This window comes from Tamandua tetradactyla (genome assembly GCF_023851605.1).
Source record: "Tamandua tetradactyla isolate mTamTet1 chromosome 1 unlocalized genomic scaffold, mTamTet1.pri SUPER_1_unloc_2, whole genome shotgun sequence".
NCBI classification, from domain to species: Eukaryota; Metazoa; Chordata; class Mammalia; order Pilosa; family Myrmecophagidae; genus Tamandua; species Tamandua tetradactyla.
Genome location: NW_027518238.1, coordinates 392,970 through 409,876, shown reverse-complemented (window position 1 = coordinate 409,876; position 16,907 = coordinate 392,970). Strand labels below are relative to the sequence as shown.

The following is a 16,907-nucleotide window of genomic DNA, read 5'->3' as shown; positions in this document are numbered from 1 at the left end:
TTCTTGAATGGTACTTGGATTATGCCAGGTGCTGTTCTAAGTACTTTGCATATATTACTAGTTAATTCTAACAACATATTCCTAATGAAAGAATTATTTATCCCTGTTTTACAAATAAGGAATTCTGGTATGATGTGACTAAATAACTGGCTGAAGGTCACATAGCTCAAACAAGTGTTTGACAGTATTGCTATTCCATCTGTCTTAGTTCCCCAGATGCTATGACAAATACCACATACACAGTGGATTTGCTTAAACAATGGGAATTTATTTTCTTGTGGTTTTGGAGGCTGGAAGGCTGGCTACCTCCTTGGGTTGATAGTGTCTTGGTGGGCTGGCAATTCTTGAGTTTCCTCAGCTTTCCTGTCACGTGGAGAATGAAGTTTCCTTCATTCTCTTCCTGGTTCATGTTGACTTCTACCTTCTACTCTTCCCTGTGGCATTCTCCATAAGAAATCCAGTAATAGGATTCATACCCATTCTGACTCATTTGAGCCAAACTGTAACTAAAAAGATCATCTCCAAAAGAGTCTATTTACGATGGGTTTGCACCCAAAGAAATGCAGGTTAATATTAAGAGCATGGCTGTTTGTCTTTTTTTTTTTCAGGAGTACAGAACTCATCCTGCCACATCATCCCTGTTCCCATCAGAGTCATTGTTTATTCTCCTGTTCATCCCTTAGTCCCAGCACTCATTGCATTTCACTATTATTCATTGTATATTTGCTTATTCTTGCATATGAGTGAGCATGGACTGCCTTCTTCCCCTTTGTGCCAAACATGTTGTCTCAAACTTCATAGAAACTGATACTCAACAAATATTTTGCAAAAGAATCAATGAATAAACAAATTTTTTATGCACAGTAAGTACATTGAATCTCATATGGGAGTCACTCCACTGGACTCTTGAAACTTTCCCTTATCAGGCATCTAGTATTTAGTAAGTTTGTTTTGATCCTAAAGAACTCAACAGCAAATCCCCTGGAGGCATTGTTATTGGGGAACAGGACTCAGGTCCCCAGGGAGGTTGATCCATGATTCTGATACTCTTTCAGAAGCTTCCAGAGTGTATGTATGTATATATATATGGAGCACGTGAAGGCCTGCTGCTTCTCAGATATATTTCTCCATACTCACCTTGACTCTACTCCCAAATGGCTTCTGGCTCTTCAAAAAAAAGTTCCTTTTCTTCCCTGTGGATGACACCTTGTAGCACTATAGATCTCAGGAAAAGTCAGAGGCCCTCATGGCCCCTTCAAAGGTAGAGTCCAGTGTACTCTTGTATGGGTTTCACACTTAAGCCCCTCCCAAGGCACCACTCAGTATTCCCATTCTACTGATTTGGGTGAGAAATTTCTGTCCTTAGCCTATATTACAACATAGGATCATAATCTCAGAACCAGATGACTGATCACAGCCTATTTACCTCTTGGTGGTGTGGTTTTTAAGATCATGTCTCCAACTTGTGAACATATCATTTCTTCTGGAAGGCATCTGGGTATGGTGGCAAGTCACTAAAGAGGGGGCATGGACAAGTGAGAGAGGAAGATAGACCAGAATTTATCCCTAACGTTCTAAACTAAATGTAGGCACTCTTAACTAATTCTTCTGATGGACAAAAGCACTGGCCTAATAATCTAATCACAACTGGCAGTGTGAACATGGGTAAATGATTTAAATATCTCTGAGACTCATCCTCACAATGTATAAAATAGCCTCTTTAAAAAGGAATGGTGCATGGTGGACCACAATGGCTCAACAGGCAGAGCTCTCACCTGCCATGCTGGAGACCCAGTGGCTGCCCATGCAAAAAAAACAAAAGAAATGGTGCAATAAGCAGAAATATATAGTAAATACTTCATAAAGGATGTTCTAAACTTTAGGGTTTCAACTGTGTACAGCCTATTGTGAACAGTTATATAGTGGTCTCTCACCCATCCTTCCATCAGTATATGTATGTTTGTATATATGTATGTATGTGTATATGAATGTATGTATGTGCATATGAATGTATGTATGTATCTATCTCATCTATCTATTTTCTATTATCTCACAATCCATCCATCCATCCATCCACCCATCCATCTATTCATCCATCCCTCCATCCCTCCATTTATCGAAAGGATAAATGTTCTTATGCCTCAGTTTCTTCTTTTGTGAAATGGGACAATGCTTGTACTTAACAAACTCATAGGGTTGTTGTGAGTTTTAAATGTGTCAATATCTGGACAGTTTTTCAAAACGTGCCCAGTACATAATAGGCAAACAGTAATTATTATTGAGGTAGAGATCTTTGTCTTTTCTGTTTACTGCTTATCTTCAATGCCTAGAACCACAATATACTTGGTATGGAATGAATTGCAAAAAAAAAAAAAATCACAAACATAACAAAAGCATATTGTAGGCAATGTCCTCCTTTTCACTAGCAGAGCCGAGATTTGGGTCCCAGTGCCAATAAAGATGTGATAGAGGATCCCCCAGTGAATGCTTGGGCAAGTTCCTCTTTGATCCAGACAACCTGTGTCCCCCAAATTTCCCTTTCCACATAATAAACTAGCTACCTTTTAGAGCTGGAAAATACTGACAATCTCAGTGGCACAGTTCTCAACAAATCTAAATGCATGTTTTGGCAAGAACTAATGTAGAGTTTCACTGCAGTAGTGGCTGCTATCCACATGAAAGCTACTTGTGATGAGTGGGCTCTTTCTGACCTTTCATATAGCCTGGGCAATCCCCCCAAGTCAAGGATCTATGTGGGATGTGGTTGACTCTCCTATGGCTCTGAGTCTGTACTCCAAGTTCTTTGTCTTTGAAGGTAGGAAGCATGTACTATGGTCTTTGGTGATCCGTCTCTCTCTGTTAATTCCAAAGAATTCAAAGGGTACTCTCTGTGATACCTGCCTCACTGAAGGATGATTTATATCCACTGAGGGCTATGATTTGGGAATATTGGTAATGCTTGGGTACAGATTCCTTAAACTAATAATCAAATCAAATAGCTTCTAGGTTTCAGCAAGAATAGCAGTTGTTTCCCACTCATCCAGCCAGAAAACATAAGGATCCATTCTGCACACATTTAGTGAAGGGTTTAAATCATACTGTCGTGGTCAGGTTCATGTGTCAACTTGGCCAGGTGTTGATACCCGTTTGTCTAGTTGGGCAAATGCTGGTCTGTCTGTTGCTCTGAGTACATTTCATAGAATTAAATCATGATCATGTTGGCTGCATCTACAGCTGATTCCATTTGTAATCAGCCAAGGGCAGTGTCTTTGCTAAAGTGACATTTAAACTAATCAATGAAGGCTTTTAAGGAGGATTCAGAAGAGATACTCTCTCGTCCTGCTTCAGCTGGCAAGCCTGTCCTGTGGAGTTTGTCCAGACCCTCATCAGCTTCACAGCCTGCCCTACAGATTTTGGACACTACGTTCCCATGGTTACATGAGACACTTTTATAAATTTTATATTTATGGATATTTCTGTTGATTCTGTTTCTCTAGAGAAACCTAACTAATACAGCTTGGTACCAGGAGTGGTTCTTAAGAAACAGAATCTTAAAAATGGGTTTTTATGATAGGTTTTCTATTTTAAAAATGAGTTTTTGTGGTAGGTTTTCTACTCTCACTGGACTCAAGACTCTAAGGACTCTGACTCCCATAATCAGAATGATACTGCCAATCCATGGGGTGAGTTGGCAAAAGAGATAGTCAAAATATTACCATTTGATTCTTCTAAGGTTTCACTTGTATAATGCCAGGCTCTGGGAGATAATGTTTTTGACACCTTTATAGAGTTTTGTGGAAAGTGAAGGTATAGAGATGTTGGCTGGTTGTTGTTAGATGCACTGTATGCATTAATGAGTGAAAGGGAGGGATTAAGGCTTCAAATGAGAAGCTTACTCGAGATCTGACAGATGTAAATGTTTCTATGAGTGTCCTGAAGGAAAATCTTATTTTCTGTAGCTATACACTTGAGATCTCCAAAAATCAGACTCAGAATCTTATTGTTAGAGCAGCAACTTTACATCATAAACTGAAATCTCAATCTTGCTTGATGTCTGTTATAAAAGTGAGGGCATTGATTGGAAAAGAATGGGACCCTGAAAAATGGGATGGTGACATATAATTGATAATGATGTTGGTGGAGAGGTTGAAACCCTAGGTCATACTGAGTCTTCTCTACATAACCCTGTAATAGTTTGCCCTGAGGACATAGCCACCCCACCTCCAGCCTGCCCTGAGGAGTTGGCCACCCAATCTCCACTTGAAAGGATTAGCCCTAGAGTTATTAATCTTATTTAACCAGATGAAGCTGCAAATGAATGCTCTGAAGCAAATGGCTTGGAAGATACTTCTAATTCCTTTCATGATCCACCCCACTACTCCTCATTTCTTACAGCCCTTTAACTAGACTAAAGTCCCAACAGGCCCCAAAAGATGAGGTACAAAGTATCTCCCATGAAGAGGTACATTATACTCCAAAAGAACTGTGTGAGTTTTCCAATTTATATAGACAGAAATCAGGGGAATATGTGTGGCAATGGATTTTAAGGGTATGGGATAATGGTGGGAGGAATATAAAGCTGGATCATGCTGAATATATTAATTGGGCCCACTAAGTAGAGATTCTGCATTCAATGTTATAGCTCAAGGGGTTAAAAAAAATTAACAGTTTGTATGGTTGGATGAAACATGGATCAAAAGGTGGCTGACATTACTTTAGGTTGCAATGCCAGAACTGCCCTGGCATAAAGTAGATGAGGGGATCCAGAGGCTTAAGGAGATTGGAATATTAGAGGGGATATATCATGCAAAGCCTGCTCTTACACCCCAGAAATGTCTGGACATGCAACTTTTACCAGAACTGTGGGAAATAAATTTGTGAAGAGCTCTGTAGCTGCACTTCTCTGTAGGTCAGATTTTACTGTGGTAACTGCTGTCACTGTGCTGGAATCCTTAAACATAACGGGGATGACCAGATCCTAAGTTGAGAGTAGCCAGGTGGCAGCACTTAATTGCTGAAAACAAGGTGGATGTGGCTACATTAATAGACAGTAGACTCAAAGCAAGAGTCAAAATAAACTGACTCACAGAGACTTGTGGCATTGACTAGTAAATCATGAGGTACCTAGAAGTACAGTAGATGGGCAGTCTACTAAATTTTTGTTTGAGCTGTATAAGCAAAAGAGTTCTAGGTCAAGTGGACAGAATTCTAACTTGAATTACTAAAAGAGTCACTGTCTTTTAATTAATTTCCAGACTTGAGATAGTGTACAGATCCAAAGTCCTTTGAATGAGTGTGAGGCCAGGTCCCTTTGGGGGAGGACCCTGTTACGCTGCCAGAAATATATACTGTTAATTTTCCTCCAAGCCTTCCCCATGGAGACTGACAACCTTTTACCAGGGTAACTGTGCTTGTGAAAAAGGAAATGATCAGATATTTAGGGAATTATTAGACACTGGTTCAGAAGTGACATTAATTCCAGGGGATTCACAATGTCACTATGGTGACCAGTCACAGTGGGGGCTTATGGAGGTCAGGTGATTGATGGAGTCTGCAGGGATGTTGATCATTTCTCCCTCCCACAAGACATCAAATTGGTCCATTATATTGTTGATGTCATGTTGATTGGACCTATTGAGCAAGAAATAGCAACTATTCTAGACTTATTAGTTATGCATTTATCTATCAGAGGATGGGAGATAAATCCAACAAAAATACAAGGGCTTTCCACCTCAGTGAAGTTTCTAGGTATCCAGTAGTGTGGGAAATGTTGAGATATCCCTTCTAAGGCAAAGGATAAGTTGCTGCATCTGGCCCCTCCTGTGAACAAAAAGGAGGCACAATGCCTAATTGGTCTCCTTGGATTCTGGCAACAACATATTCCTCATTTGGGTGTACTACTCTGTCCCATTTATCAAGTGACCAGAAAAGCTGCTAATTTTGAGTGGGGACCTGAACAAGAGAAGGCTCTGTCACAGGTCCAGGCTGCTGTACAACCTGCTCTGCCCCTTGGACCATAGGATCCAGCAGATATAATGGTGCTGGAAGTGTCAGTGGCAAATAGAAATGCTGTCTGGAGCCTTTGGCAGGCCCCTATAGGAGAATCACAATGCAGACTATTAGGATTTTGGAGCAGACTTACCATCTGCTCAGGTAACTACTCTCTTTTTGAGAAACAGCTTTTGGCCTGCTACTGGGCCTTAGTAGAGCCTGAATGTTTAACTCAAGTTACCATGAGACCAAAGTTGCTTATCATGAGCTGGGTGTTTTCTGAACCACCAAGCCATAAATTTGTACATATACAGCAGCACTCCATCATACAATGGATATGGCATATATGAGATAGGACCAGAGAAGGTCCTGAAGGCACAAGTAAGTTACACGAGGAAGTGGCCCAAATGCCCATGCTCCACTCCTGTCACTTTAGTTCTCTTTCCCAGACCAGACCTATGGCCCCTTGGGTTGTGCCTTACAGTGAATTGACTGAGGAAGAAAAACTTGGGCCTGCTTTACAGATGGTTTGGCTTGATATGCAGATACCACCTGAAAGTGGACAGCTGCAGCACTCCAACCCCTTTCTAAGGTGTTCTTGAAGGACAGCGGTGAGAGGAAATCCTCCCAGTGGGCAGAACTTTGAGCAGTGCACCTGGTTGCTCATTTTACTTGGAAGGAGAGCTGGCCAGAGGTGATGTTGTATACTGATTTATGGGCTGTTGCTAATGGTTTGGCTGGATGGTCAGGGACTTGGTAAGACCATAATTTAAAAATTGGTGACCAAATTGCATCAGAACCCTGTAACAAGTAAAATGACATTGTCCACAACAAAAAAACAAAACAAAACAAAAAAATTGGTGACCAAGAAATCTGGGGAAGAGGTATGTGGATAGACCTTTCTGAGAGGGCTACAAACATGAAGATATTTGTGTCCCATGTGAATGCATACCAGAGGGTGAATTCCACAGAAGGCTTTAATAATCAAGTGGAAGAGATGACCCATTCTGTGGATACCAGTCAGCATCTTTCCCCAGTAACAACTATCATTACCTCATGGGCTCATGAACAAAGTGGTCATGGTGGTAGGGATGGAGGTTATGCATGGGCTCAACAACTTGGACTTCCACTCACTACAGCTGACCTGGCTACAGCCACTGCTAGTGACCAAGCTGCCAGAAGGAGAGACCCACACTTAGCCCCTGATATGGCACCATTCCTCTAGGTGATCAGCTGGGGCTACATGGTGGCATGTTGATTATATTGGACCACTCCCTTCATGGAAGGGGCAGTGATTTGTTCTAACTGGAATAGACACATCCTCTGGATATGGGTTTGCTTTCCCTGCACAACGTGCTTCTGCCAAAGCTACAATCCATGGACTTACAGAATACTTTATGACATCATCATCATATTCCACACAGCATTGCTTCTGATCAAGGAACACACTTCATGGCAAATATCATGCAGGGATGGGCACATGCTCATGGAATTCTTTAGTCTTACCGTGTTTCCCATCCTCCAGAGGCAGCTGGATTGATAGAAAAGTGGAATGGCCTTTCAAAAAATCAATTATGGTGCCAACTAGGTGGCAATACCTTGAAGAGTAGGGTAATATTCTCCAGGAAGCTGTGTATGCCCTGAATCAGCATCCACTGTATGGTGCTGTTTCTCCCTCAGCCAGGACCCATGGGTCCAGGAACCAAAGGGTGGAAATGGGAGTGGCACCAATCACTATTACCCCTAGTGATCCACTAGGAAAATTTTTGCTTCCTGTCCCTGTGACCTTGTGCTCTGTTGATTTACAGGTTTTAGTTCCAAAAGGGGAAATGTTTCCACCAAGAGAAACAACAATGATTCCATTGAACTGGAATCTAAGACTGCTACCTGGTCACTTTGGAGTATGCATGAACCTGCATCAACAAGCCAAGAAGGGGATTACATTACTGGCTGGGGTGATTGATCCTGACTATTGGGGGAAATAGGACTGCAACTATACAATGAAGGTTAGATGAGTTTTCCTGGAATATAGGAGATCCCCTAAGACATTTTGTAATACTACCATGCCCGATAATTCAAATCAATGGAAAACTGCAACAACCCAATCCAGGCCAGGACTACCAATGGCTCTGAAACTTCAGGAATGAAGGTTTGGGTCCCACACCAGACAAAGAACCATGGCCAGCTGAAATGCTTGCTGAAGGTAAAGGGAAGATGGAATGGGTAATGGAAGAAGGTAGTGATAAATATGAAGTTTGACCATGTGATCAGTTACAGAAATGAGGACTGTAATGCTGTTTTGTTCATGTTATAGTATTTAGATTGTAAGATATCAAGTTTAAGGATGAATATTACCCAAGGACTTACACCCTATTCTGGGGAGATTTAATGTATTTCCAGTTGTATGCAGGACAGTTAAGTATTGTTAGGCGAGGAAAATGCATCTTTTATTGTTTTCTATTTAGAAATTAAGTATGGTTTAAGATGATGTATATAGCTGCCAAGTTGACAAGGGTGGACTGTCATGGTCAAGTTCATGCGTCTAGTTGGCCAGGTTGTGGTATCCATTTGTCTGGTTGGGCAAGTGCTGGCTTGCCTGTTCCCATGAGGAAATTTCATAGAATTAAATCATGTTCACATTGGCTGCATCCACAGGTGATTTCGTTTGTAATCAGCCAAGGTGTGTGTCTTCTGGAATGAGTGATGCTTAATCTAATCAGTGGAAGGCTTCTAAGGACATTTCATAAGAGACACTCTCTTCCTGCTTCAGCCAGCAAGACTTTCCTGTGGAATTCATCCAGACCCTTCATCAGAGTCATCAGCTTCATAGCCTGCCCTGTGGATTTTGGACTGTACATTCCCATCATTATGTGAGACACTTTTATAAATTTTATATTTATGGATATTTCCTGCTGATTCTGTTTCTCTAGAGAACCCTAACTGATATGCATATTAACCTATGTTTGAATTCCAGAGTCCTCCAATTACTAGTTGTAGCCTTGTGCAAATATTAGTAACTTCTTTAAGACTCAATTTTCTTCATCTGCAAGATGGGCATAATAATATTTCCCTTTTGGGTCTATGTAGCACTTAAAGGCAATGCATATGGAATATCAGTATAGAGCCTGGCACATGGGTGATGTATGATAAATGGTAGCTGCTATAGTTTATACAAATATTTAAATAGATTATAACCTAACTCCAGAGCAGGGTCAGGAACTTTTTTCCATAACGGGCTAAATATAATACATTGTAGGGTTTGCAAGGGCAGATGATCTCTATTACAATTGCTGAACTCTGTCACATGAAAGAATGTATATTAAAAAATGGGTTAGCTATGTTCCAAAAAAACTTTATTTTCCAAAAACAGGCTGTTAGCTGGATTTAGCCCCTGGGCTGTTGTTTGCTCATACAAGGAAACTGAGTCTTATAATCTCTATGAATCTAATTGCTAATAATATTTTATTTGTTTTCTTTCTGATGGTGGTCTTTGAATTTCCTAGAGCAAGGAGAGCCCCATATTGGAAGACTAAATTCTATTTAGGGAATATATGCAGGAGCCATTTTTCATATGGGACAAAGGTCCATCTATGGAAAAAATAACATGAAAATGCACTAACATATTTCAAGATGATGAAAGTGGAAGATAGCAGGAAGAAGTGGGGTTTTTTGTATGTTGTATGATGGAGACATATTTCATTCTTTTTCCTTGTGATTTCCTGCTATTGTAACATCATTTGTAAAAGTTTTGTTTGTTTATTTGTTTGTTTGTTTTGGGAAGGGCGTGGTCAGGGAATTGAACCTGGGTCTCCCATATGTAGGAGAGAATTCTACCTCTGAATTATACCTGCACCCCATAGGAGAAGTGGTTTTGAGTACAATTTTTTGTGGAGGCAGGGGCTGCATTTGACCCATCTATATGGCCAGATAAAGAGATCTTTTGTAAGTGAACTCAATAATTGAATCCTACAGCATTGTTTTTGGCCCTTCTAATATGTCTCTGAGGCTATAGGGCACTTGATGATTACATGCAATGTTGGAAAATGCCTACTGGGAATTCAGAACACAGATATTCATGAAAAAGTTGGATAGCTATGTTGAGTAATTTGTGTAATGTGCTCCCAATGCCTTATGAAATTAGGCTGTTAACAATGAATTTGTCATATATGTCCTTTATCATGGGGGGGGAAATTTCCTTCTATTACTGTTTTATTAAGTTTCTTTTTTACCAAGAAAGAACACTGCATTTAGTCTAATGCCTTTTCTGCATGAACTGAGATTATATGTTTTTCCCTTTGATGTGTTAATCTGGTGTATTACATTGTTTTCTGATATTCAGAAACCTTTGTATAAATGGGATAAATACTACTTGATCATGATGCATAATTCTTTTAATGTGCAGTTGGATTTGAAATACTACTATTTTGTTGAGGATTTTGCATCTATATTCATAAGAGAAAATGGTCTGCAATTTTTTTTCTTTTATTATCTTTATCTATGTTATTAGGGTGATATTGGTCTCATCAAGTGGGTTATATAGTGTGCACTGTTCTTCAACTTTGGGAAGAGTTTGAGCAGGATTGGTGTTAATTCATCTTGTAATGTTTACTGGGCATTGCTTCTTGGAGGGTTTTTTGATGACTGGGTTCAATCTCTTTCCTTGGAATTTGTTGAGGTCTTTCATTTCTTCTAGGGTCAGTTGATGCATTTCACTTGTTTCCAGGAATCTGTCCATTTTAGTTTGGTTGTTTGATTAATTGGCATATATTGTTCATAATATTCTCTTGTTATCCTTTGTAGTTCTGAGGGTTCTGTAGAATGCCCCCTTTTATTTCTGATACAATTTATATTTTTTCTTTTCCTTGTGATTCTAGTTAATGGTTTGTCAATTTTAAAGATCTTTTATGAAAATCAACTTTTGCTTCTGTTAATGCTCTCTATTGACTTTTTCCTCCATTTAATTTATTTCTGCTAAAATCTATGTGATTTATGTCCTTCTGTTGGCATTGGGTTTAATTTGCTGTTATTTTTCTAGTTCCTGCAGGGGTGTATTATTAGTTCTTTGATATTACCTCTTTTTTTTTTCCAATGTAAGCATTTAGAGCTATAAATTTCCTTCTCAGGATTGCCTTTTCTGCCTAAGTTTTGACATGGTTTTCCTCATTTTCATTTATCTTAAGATACAGACTGATATCTCCTGTGATTTTTCTTTGACACATTGTTTAAGACTGTGTTGTTTTAATTCACTATATTTGTGGATTTTCAAGTTATCTGCCTTTTATGGATTTCCGTCTTTATTTCATTTTGGTCAGAGATGTTTGTATAATTTCAATCTTTCTAAGTTTATTGAAACTCTTTTTGTGAGTAAATATGTGGTATATCCTGAGGAATGATCCATGTGTACTTGAGAAGAATGTATATCCTGCTGATTTAGGATGCAGTTTTCTGTATATATCTGTTAGGTCTAGTTCATTTATCATATTATTCAAGTTCTCTGTGTTCTAATTGATTTTCTGTCTAGATGTTCTCTCTATTGATGAGAATGGAGTTTTGAGACCCCCAAGTATCATTGTAGAGGTACCTATTTCTCCTTTCAGAGTTGCCAGTGTTTGCCTCATGTATTTGTGGATTGGTGTATAAATATTTAAGATTTTGATTTCTTCTTGGTGGCTTGACACTTTTATTAATATATGGTGTCCTTCTTTGTGCTTGTGACAGCTTTTGACTTCCTATTTTGTACCATATTAATATAGGTACCAGATATCTCTTTGGCTACTGGCTCCAGGACTATGTCTTACCTTTTCATTTTCAACCTATTTTCATCTTTTGGTCTAAGGTGGGTCTCTTGTATACATGTAGTTTTATCATGCTTTCTTATCTATCCCTCCAATCTGTATCTTTTGATTGTGGAATTTAATAAGCTAGCATTTCATTTTATTATTATAAAGGCAATATTTTTTCAGCCATTCTCTTCTTTAGTATTTATATAACATATTTTTTCAACTCTTTTCCTTTATTGCAACCTTCTTTTTGGTATAGTGGACCTTTTATGATGTTTCATTTTCATCCCTTTCTTTTTACTGATTCTGTATATTTTAGAAATTCTTTCTTCATGGTTATCCTGGGGTTTGTGTTACATAGCCTACTGTCCATAGCCCACTAATTGAAAAATAAACAATTTAGATAAAATAGCATTCATGTGATGTCCCTCCATTTCCCCTCTTTATATCCTTTTTGAAAACATTTTTAATGTAAAATATAACATATAAGAGCAAAGAAATAAAACAGCAATAATTTTCAAAGCACATTTCCTTCTTTACCTATTTATATTTTATGTGTACAATATGAGGAAATAAATATTTTTTATGTTCAATTGCATCCTGGTTTGTATAGGAATTAAAGATTAGAGTTATATATGGAGATTTCATGACCACTGGGTTTTGCATTTATGTTTTTTGTTACCTTTAGTGATGATCCTCATTTCTTCATTTCAACTCCAAGGCACTTTCAAATTTTCATTTCCTTTCAACCTGCAGAACTCCAGCTATTAATTTGTTTTGGTCAAGTTTTTTGTTGAACTCTCTCAGGTTTTATTTATTAGTAATATTTTGACGTCTCCCTCATTTTTAAATAACTTTTATTTATACCCCAAACAATCCATCCTAGGTTTTAATCAATGGTTCTTGATATAACCACATAGTTATGCATTCACCACTACAGTCAATATGAGAACATTCTTATTTCCTCAGAAAAAAAAATCCCATTCCCCTTTTATCCCTCACTATTGATGTTTATCTTTCTGTAGTGACTTTGTAACAATTAACTAAAGAATATTACAATGTTACTGTTAGCTATAGACCTTAGTTATCATTAATTGCATTTACCCATATAACATCCTATTATTAATGCCTTGTAATAGTGACATACATTTGTTCTAGATCCTGTAAGATCTTATATTTATAACAATTAATTGCCATCATTGCCCACTCTGGATTTCACTGTTTCCCAGTCCCAGATTTTATCTTCTCGCTCTCCTTCTGGTGACATACATGATTCCAGCCTTCCTCTTTCAACCATACCCACACTCTGCTTTGTTAATAACACTTACAGTATTGTGCTACCATTACCCAGCATCATACTATTCATTTCTAAACCTTTACTATGAAACTTATTGAACATTCTGTACTCCTTAATCATCAGTGCAAAGGTCTGTCCACTTCTTTTGCTCTGAAGTTTAATTTTCAGAAATTGTAGTTAGTTCACATTACTGAAACAATGCAATATTTTTCCTTTTGTTCCTGGCTTATTTCACTCAACATGATGTCTTCAAGTTTCATTCCCCTTGTTGCATGCTTAATGATGTCTTTCCTTTCTGCAGCCATGCAATATCCATCATATGTATACACCACAATTCACCTGGCTACTCTTCAATGATGGGGCCTTGGACAGTCTCCAACCATTAGCAATCATGAATAATGTCACTACACATGTTGGTGTGAAAATATCTATTTGTATCCCTGCTCTCAGTTCTTCTGTGTAAATACCTAGCAGCGGGATTACTTGGTCATATGGTAACCCAATACTTAAGTTCCTGAAGAAATGCCACACTGCCCGCCAGTGGGGCTGCACAATTCTACCTTCTGATGAGCAGTGAACAGATATACCTCTTTGTCCATATTTTAGCCAACATTTGTAGTTTTCTGTTTATTTTAAAAAGTTTTATTCATGCATCATACACTCCATCCTTAGGTTTGCTATCAACGGCTTCTCATATAAACACATAATTATGCATTCACCAGAACAATATGTATGAAAATATTTACATTCATTCCGAAAAGAAAGAAGAAAAGAAAAAAATATTTTTTCTCCCTTATTACCTTCTCTTAATGACATTTAGCTTTGGCATATTGCCTTTGTTGCAACTAATGAAAGAATACTGCAATGTTATTATTAACTTTAGACCTCATTTGCAATCATTTTATTTTTCCGTATACCACCCCATTTTAACATGTTGTAATAGTGAAATATATTTGTTCTCATTTGTGTAAAATTTTTTTTTAATTTGAACAATCACCACCATTACTATCTATACTAGGCTTCACTAAGTTATATGTAGTCTCTGTTTCTATCTTCTGTCCTTCCTCTTGTTGCAATACATGCTCTTGTCCCTCCTCAGTCAACCATATTTACACTCAGTATTGTTCACTATACTTATGTATTGTGTTACCACCACACAGTATTGTCTTACCAATTTCTGAACTTTGCAATCTATATAGTTAAACATTTTTGTTCTTTAAGCATCATATGCTCAATCTCTACCATTTTCCTATATCCTGATAACGTGTTCTCAAATTTAACTCTCAGAGTTTGTGCATTATAGTTGTCATATTAGTCAGACGGACCAATTGTCCTTTTATTTCTGCCATATTTCACTCAACAAATGCCTGCAAGCTTCATCCATGCATGTTGTTGCATTCATCAAGACATCTTACATCAGCAAAAGAACATGTAATATGCAACTGCCTTCCAAAACGGTTGCACCATTACACATTTCTACAAATGGTTGTGCCACATCCTCTCTAGTACTTACAGTTCTCTGTTTTTTTTAACTTATAATGACCATTCTAGTAAGGTAAGATGGTTTTAATTGTCATTGTTATTTGCATTTCAATGATAGCTAGTGATGTTGAGCATCTTTTCATGTGCTTGGGAGCCATTTTTATTTACACTTTGGCTATTTTTTAAATTTAAACTTTTTGTTTGTTAGATTTTAAATTGTAGGATCTCTTTATATATTTGGATAGTAAACCCTTATCTGATATATGCTTTCTAAATATTGTCTCTCATTGGTTATATTGACTTTTTACTTTCCTGACAGGTCATTTAATGTGCAAATGTATTCAGTTTTGAAGAGTTCCCATATATCTATTTCTTCTTTCATTGCTTGTGCTTTGAGTTCAAGGTCTAGGGAAACACCTCCTACTGTAAGACTTTAAGATATTTCTGTATATCTTCTTCTAAGAGTTTTATGATCTTAACTCTAATGTTTAAGTCTTTGATCCATTTTGAGTTAATTTTTTTTAAATGGGAGATGGAGGTCTTCTTCAATGTTTTGAATATGGATATCCAGTTTCCAAGTACAATTTGCTGAAGAAATTTTTCTCAGCCTCAGTTGAGTGGATATGGCTTCCTTATCCAAAATCAATTGTGTGCAGTATAGGTTCCATTTCTGAAAACCCAATTCTATAGTCAGTGTGTCTATCAACATGCCAGTACCATGTTGTTGTTTTGGGGTTTTTTTTGTTGTTTTTTTTTTTTTGGCATGGGCAGGCTCCAGAAATCAAACCTGGGTCTCTGGTGTGGCAGACAAGAATTCTGCCACTGAGCCACCATTGCCCGCCCAGTACCATGCTGTTTTGATCACTGGAGATTTATAGTATGCTTTAATGTCAGGTACTATAATACCTCCAACTTTATGTTTCTTTCCCATTTCTTTCCCATTTCTGTTTCACATTTTATGTTAATGATTTTAGCTATTCTGGGCACCTGCCCTTTCAAATAAATTTAATTACTATTTTATTCTATTTCTGCAAAGTACATTTTTGGGAATTCAATTGGTTTTTTGTTGAACCTAGAAATAATTTTTGGTGGAACTGACATCTTAAAAATATTTAAACTTTGAATCCATGAGCATTTTATGTTCTTACATTTATTTACGTCTTCCTTGATTTATTTTAGCAATATTTTGTAGTTTTCTGTGCATACATATTTTATGTTCTTGGTTAAATTTATTCCTAACTATTTTATTCTTTTGGTTGTGATTTTAAATGGAATTTTTTCTTGACTTCCTCCTCATATTGCTCATTACAATTGTATGGAAACACTACTGATTACTGTATGTTGATCTTGTATCTGTCCACTTTGGTGAATTAGCTTCCTAACTCTCATAGCTTTGCTGCATATTTGTGGGGATTTTTTTTCTATATAAGATAATGTCATCTGCAAACAGGGGTAGTTTTACTTCTTACTTTCCAGTGTGGATACCTTCTATTGTTTTTTCTTGCCTAATTGCTTTAGGAATTTCCAGGACAATGTTGAATAACAATGGTGATAATGGGCACAATTCTCTTTACTCCAGAACTTAAAGGGAAAGCTTTCAGTGTTTCATCACTGAGTATGATGTTAGCTATGGGCTTTTCGTTTATTTCCTTTATCATGTTGGGGATGTTTCCTTCTATTTCTATCCTTTGAAGGATTTTCACAAGAAAGAATGCTAAATTTTGTCAAATTCCTTTTCTGCTTCAATTGAGATGATTATATGGATTTTTCCTTTGATTTGTTGATATGGTATATTATACTACTTTATTTTCCTGGGTTGAACCACTTTGCATACCTAGAAACCTACCTGGTCTTAATGTGTAATTCTTTTATTGTACTGCTGGATTCCATTTTCAACTATATAGGTCTCATCTTGTGACTGTATGATTGTACAAACATTGTGAATGACATCCCCTTTCAGTTTCAACCTTTTTTTGTCCTTGAGTCTAATCTGAGTATCTTTTAAGTAGCATAAAGATGGATCCAACTTTTTATCCACTCTGCCACTCTGTCTTTGCATTGGGGAGTTTAATCCATAACCAGTCAGTGTAATTAATATAAAGGCCATACTTTCTTCAAACATTTGCCCTTTGGATTTTTTTTCTTTTTTTCTTTTTTTTTTTTTTTTGCATGGGCAGGTATTGGGAATCAAACCCAGGTCTCTGACCTAGCAGGGGAGAAGACTGCCTGCTGAGCCACTGTGGTACACCTGCCCTTTGGATTTTATATGTAATATCATTTTTTCTCTCTTTTTACCCTTTCAACTACCCTTATTGATAATTTTTATTTCTACACTCTCTTCCAAACCTACCTTCCCT

The 16,907-nt window shown here is 37.5% G+C and overlaps 1 protein-coding gene across 4 annotated transcripts in view; it reads left to right on the top strand.

Moving 5' to 3' along the window:
- Positions 1-16,907, top strand: part of LOC143672703 (N-alpha-acetyltransferase 35, NatC auxiliary subunit-like) — a 133,519-nt gene that overhangs the window by 53,233 nt on the left and 63,379 nt on the right. For 3 of the 4 annotated variants that reach the window (XR_013169949.1, XR_013169950.1, XM_077147257.1), the window contains exon 4: positions 8,762-8,861. Coding sequence is in view for 1 of the 4 variants with exons in the window: in XM_077147256.1 (XP_077003371.1) it covers positions 8,695-8,861 (167 nt within the window). In the remaining 3 variants the exon portion in view is untranslated. Of the gene's footprint in view, positions 1-8,564; positions 8,862-16,907 lie in introns of those variants that run through there. The other variant, XM_077147256.1, reaches the window with a different exon arrangement.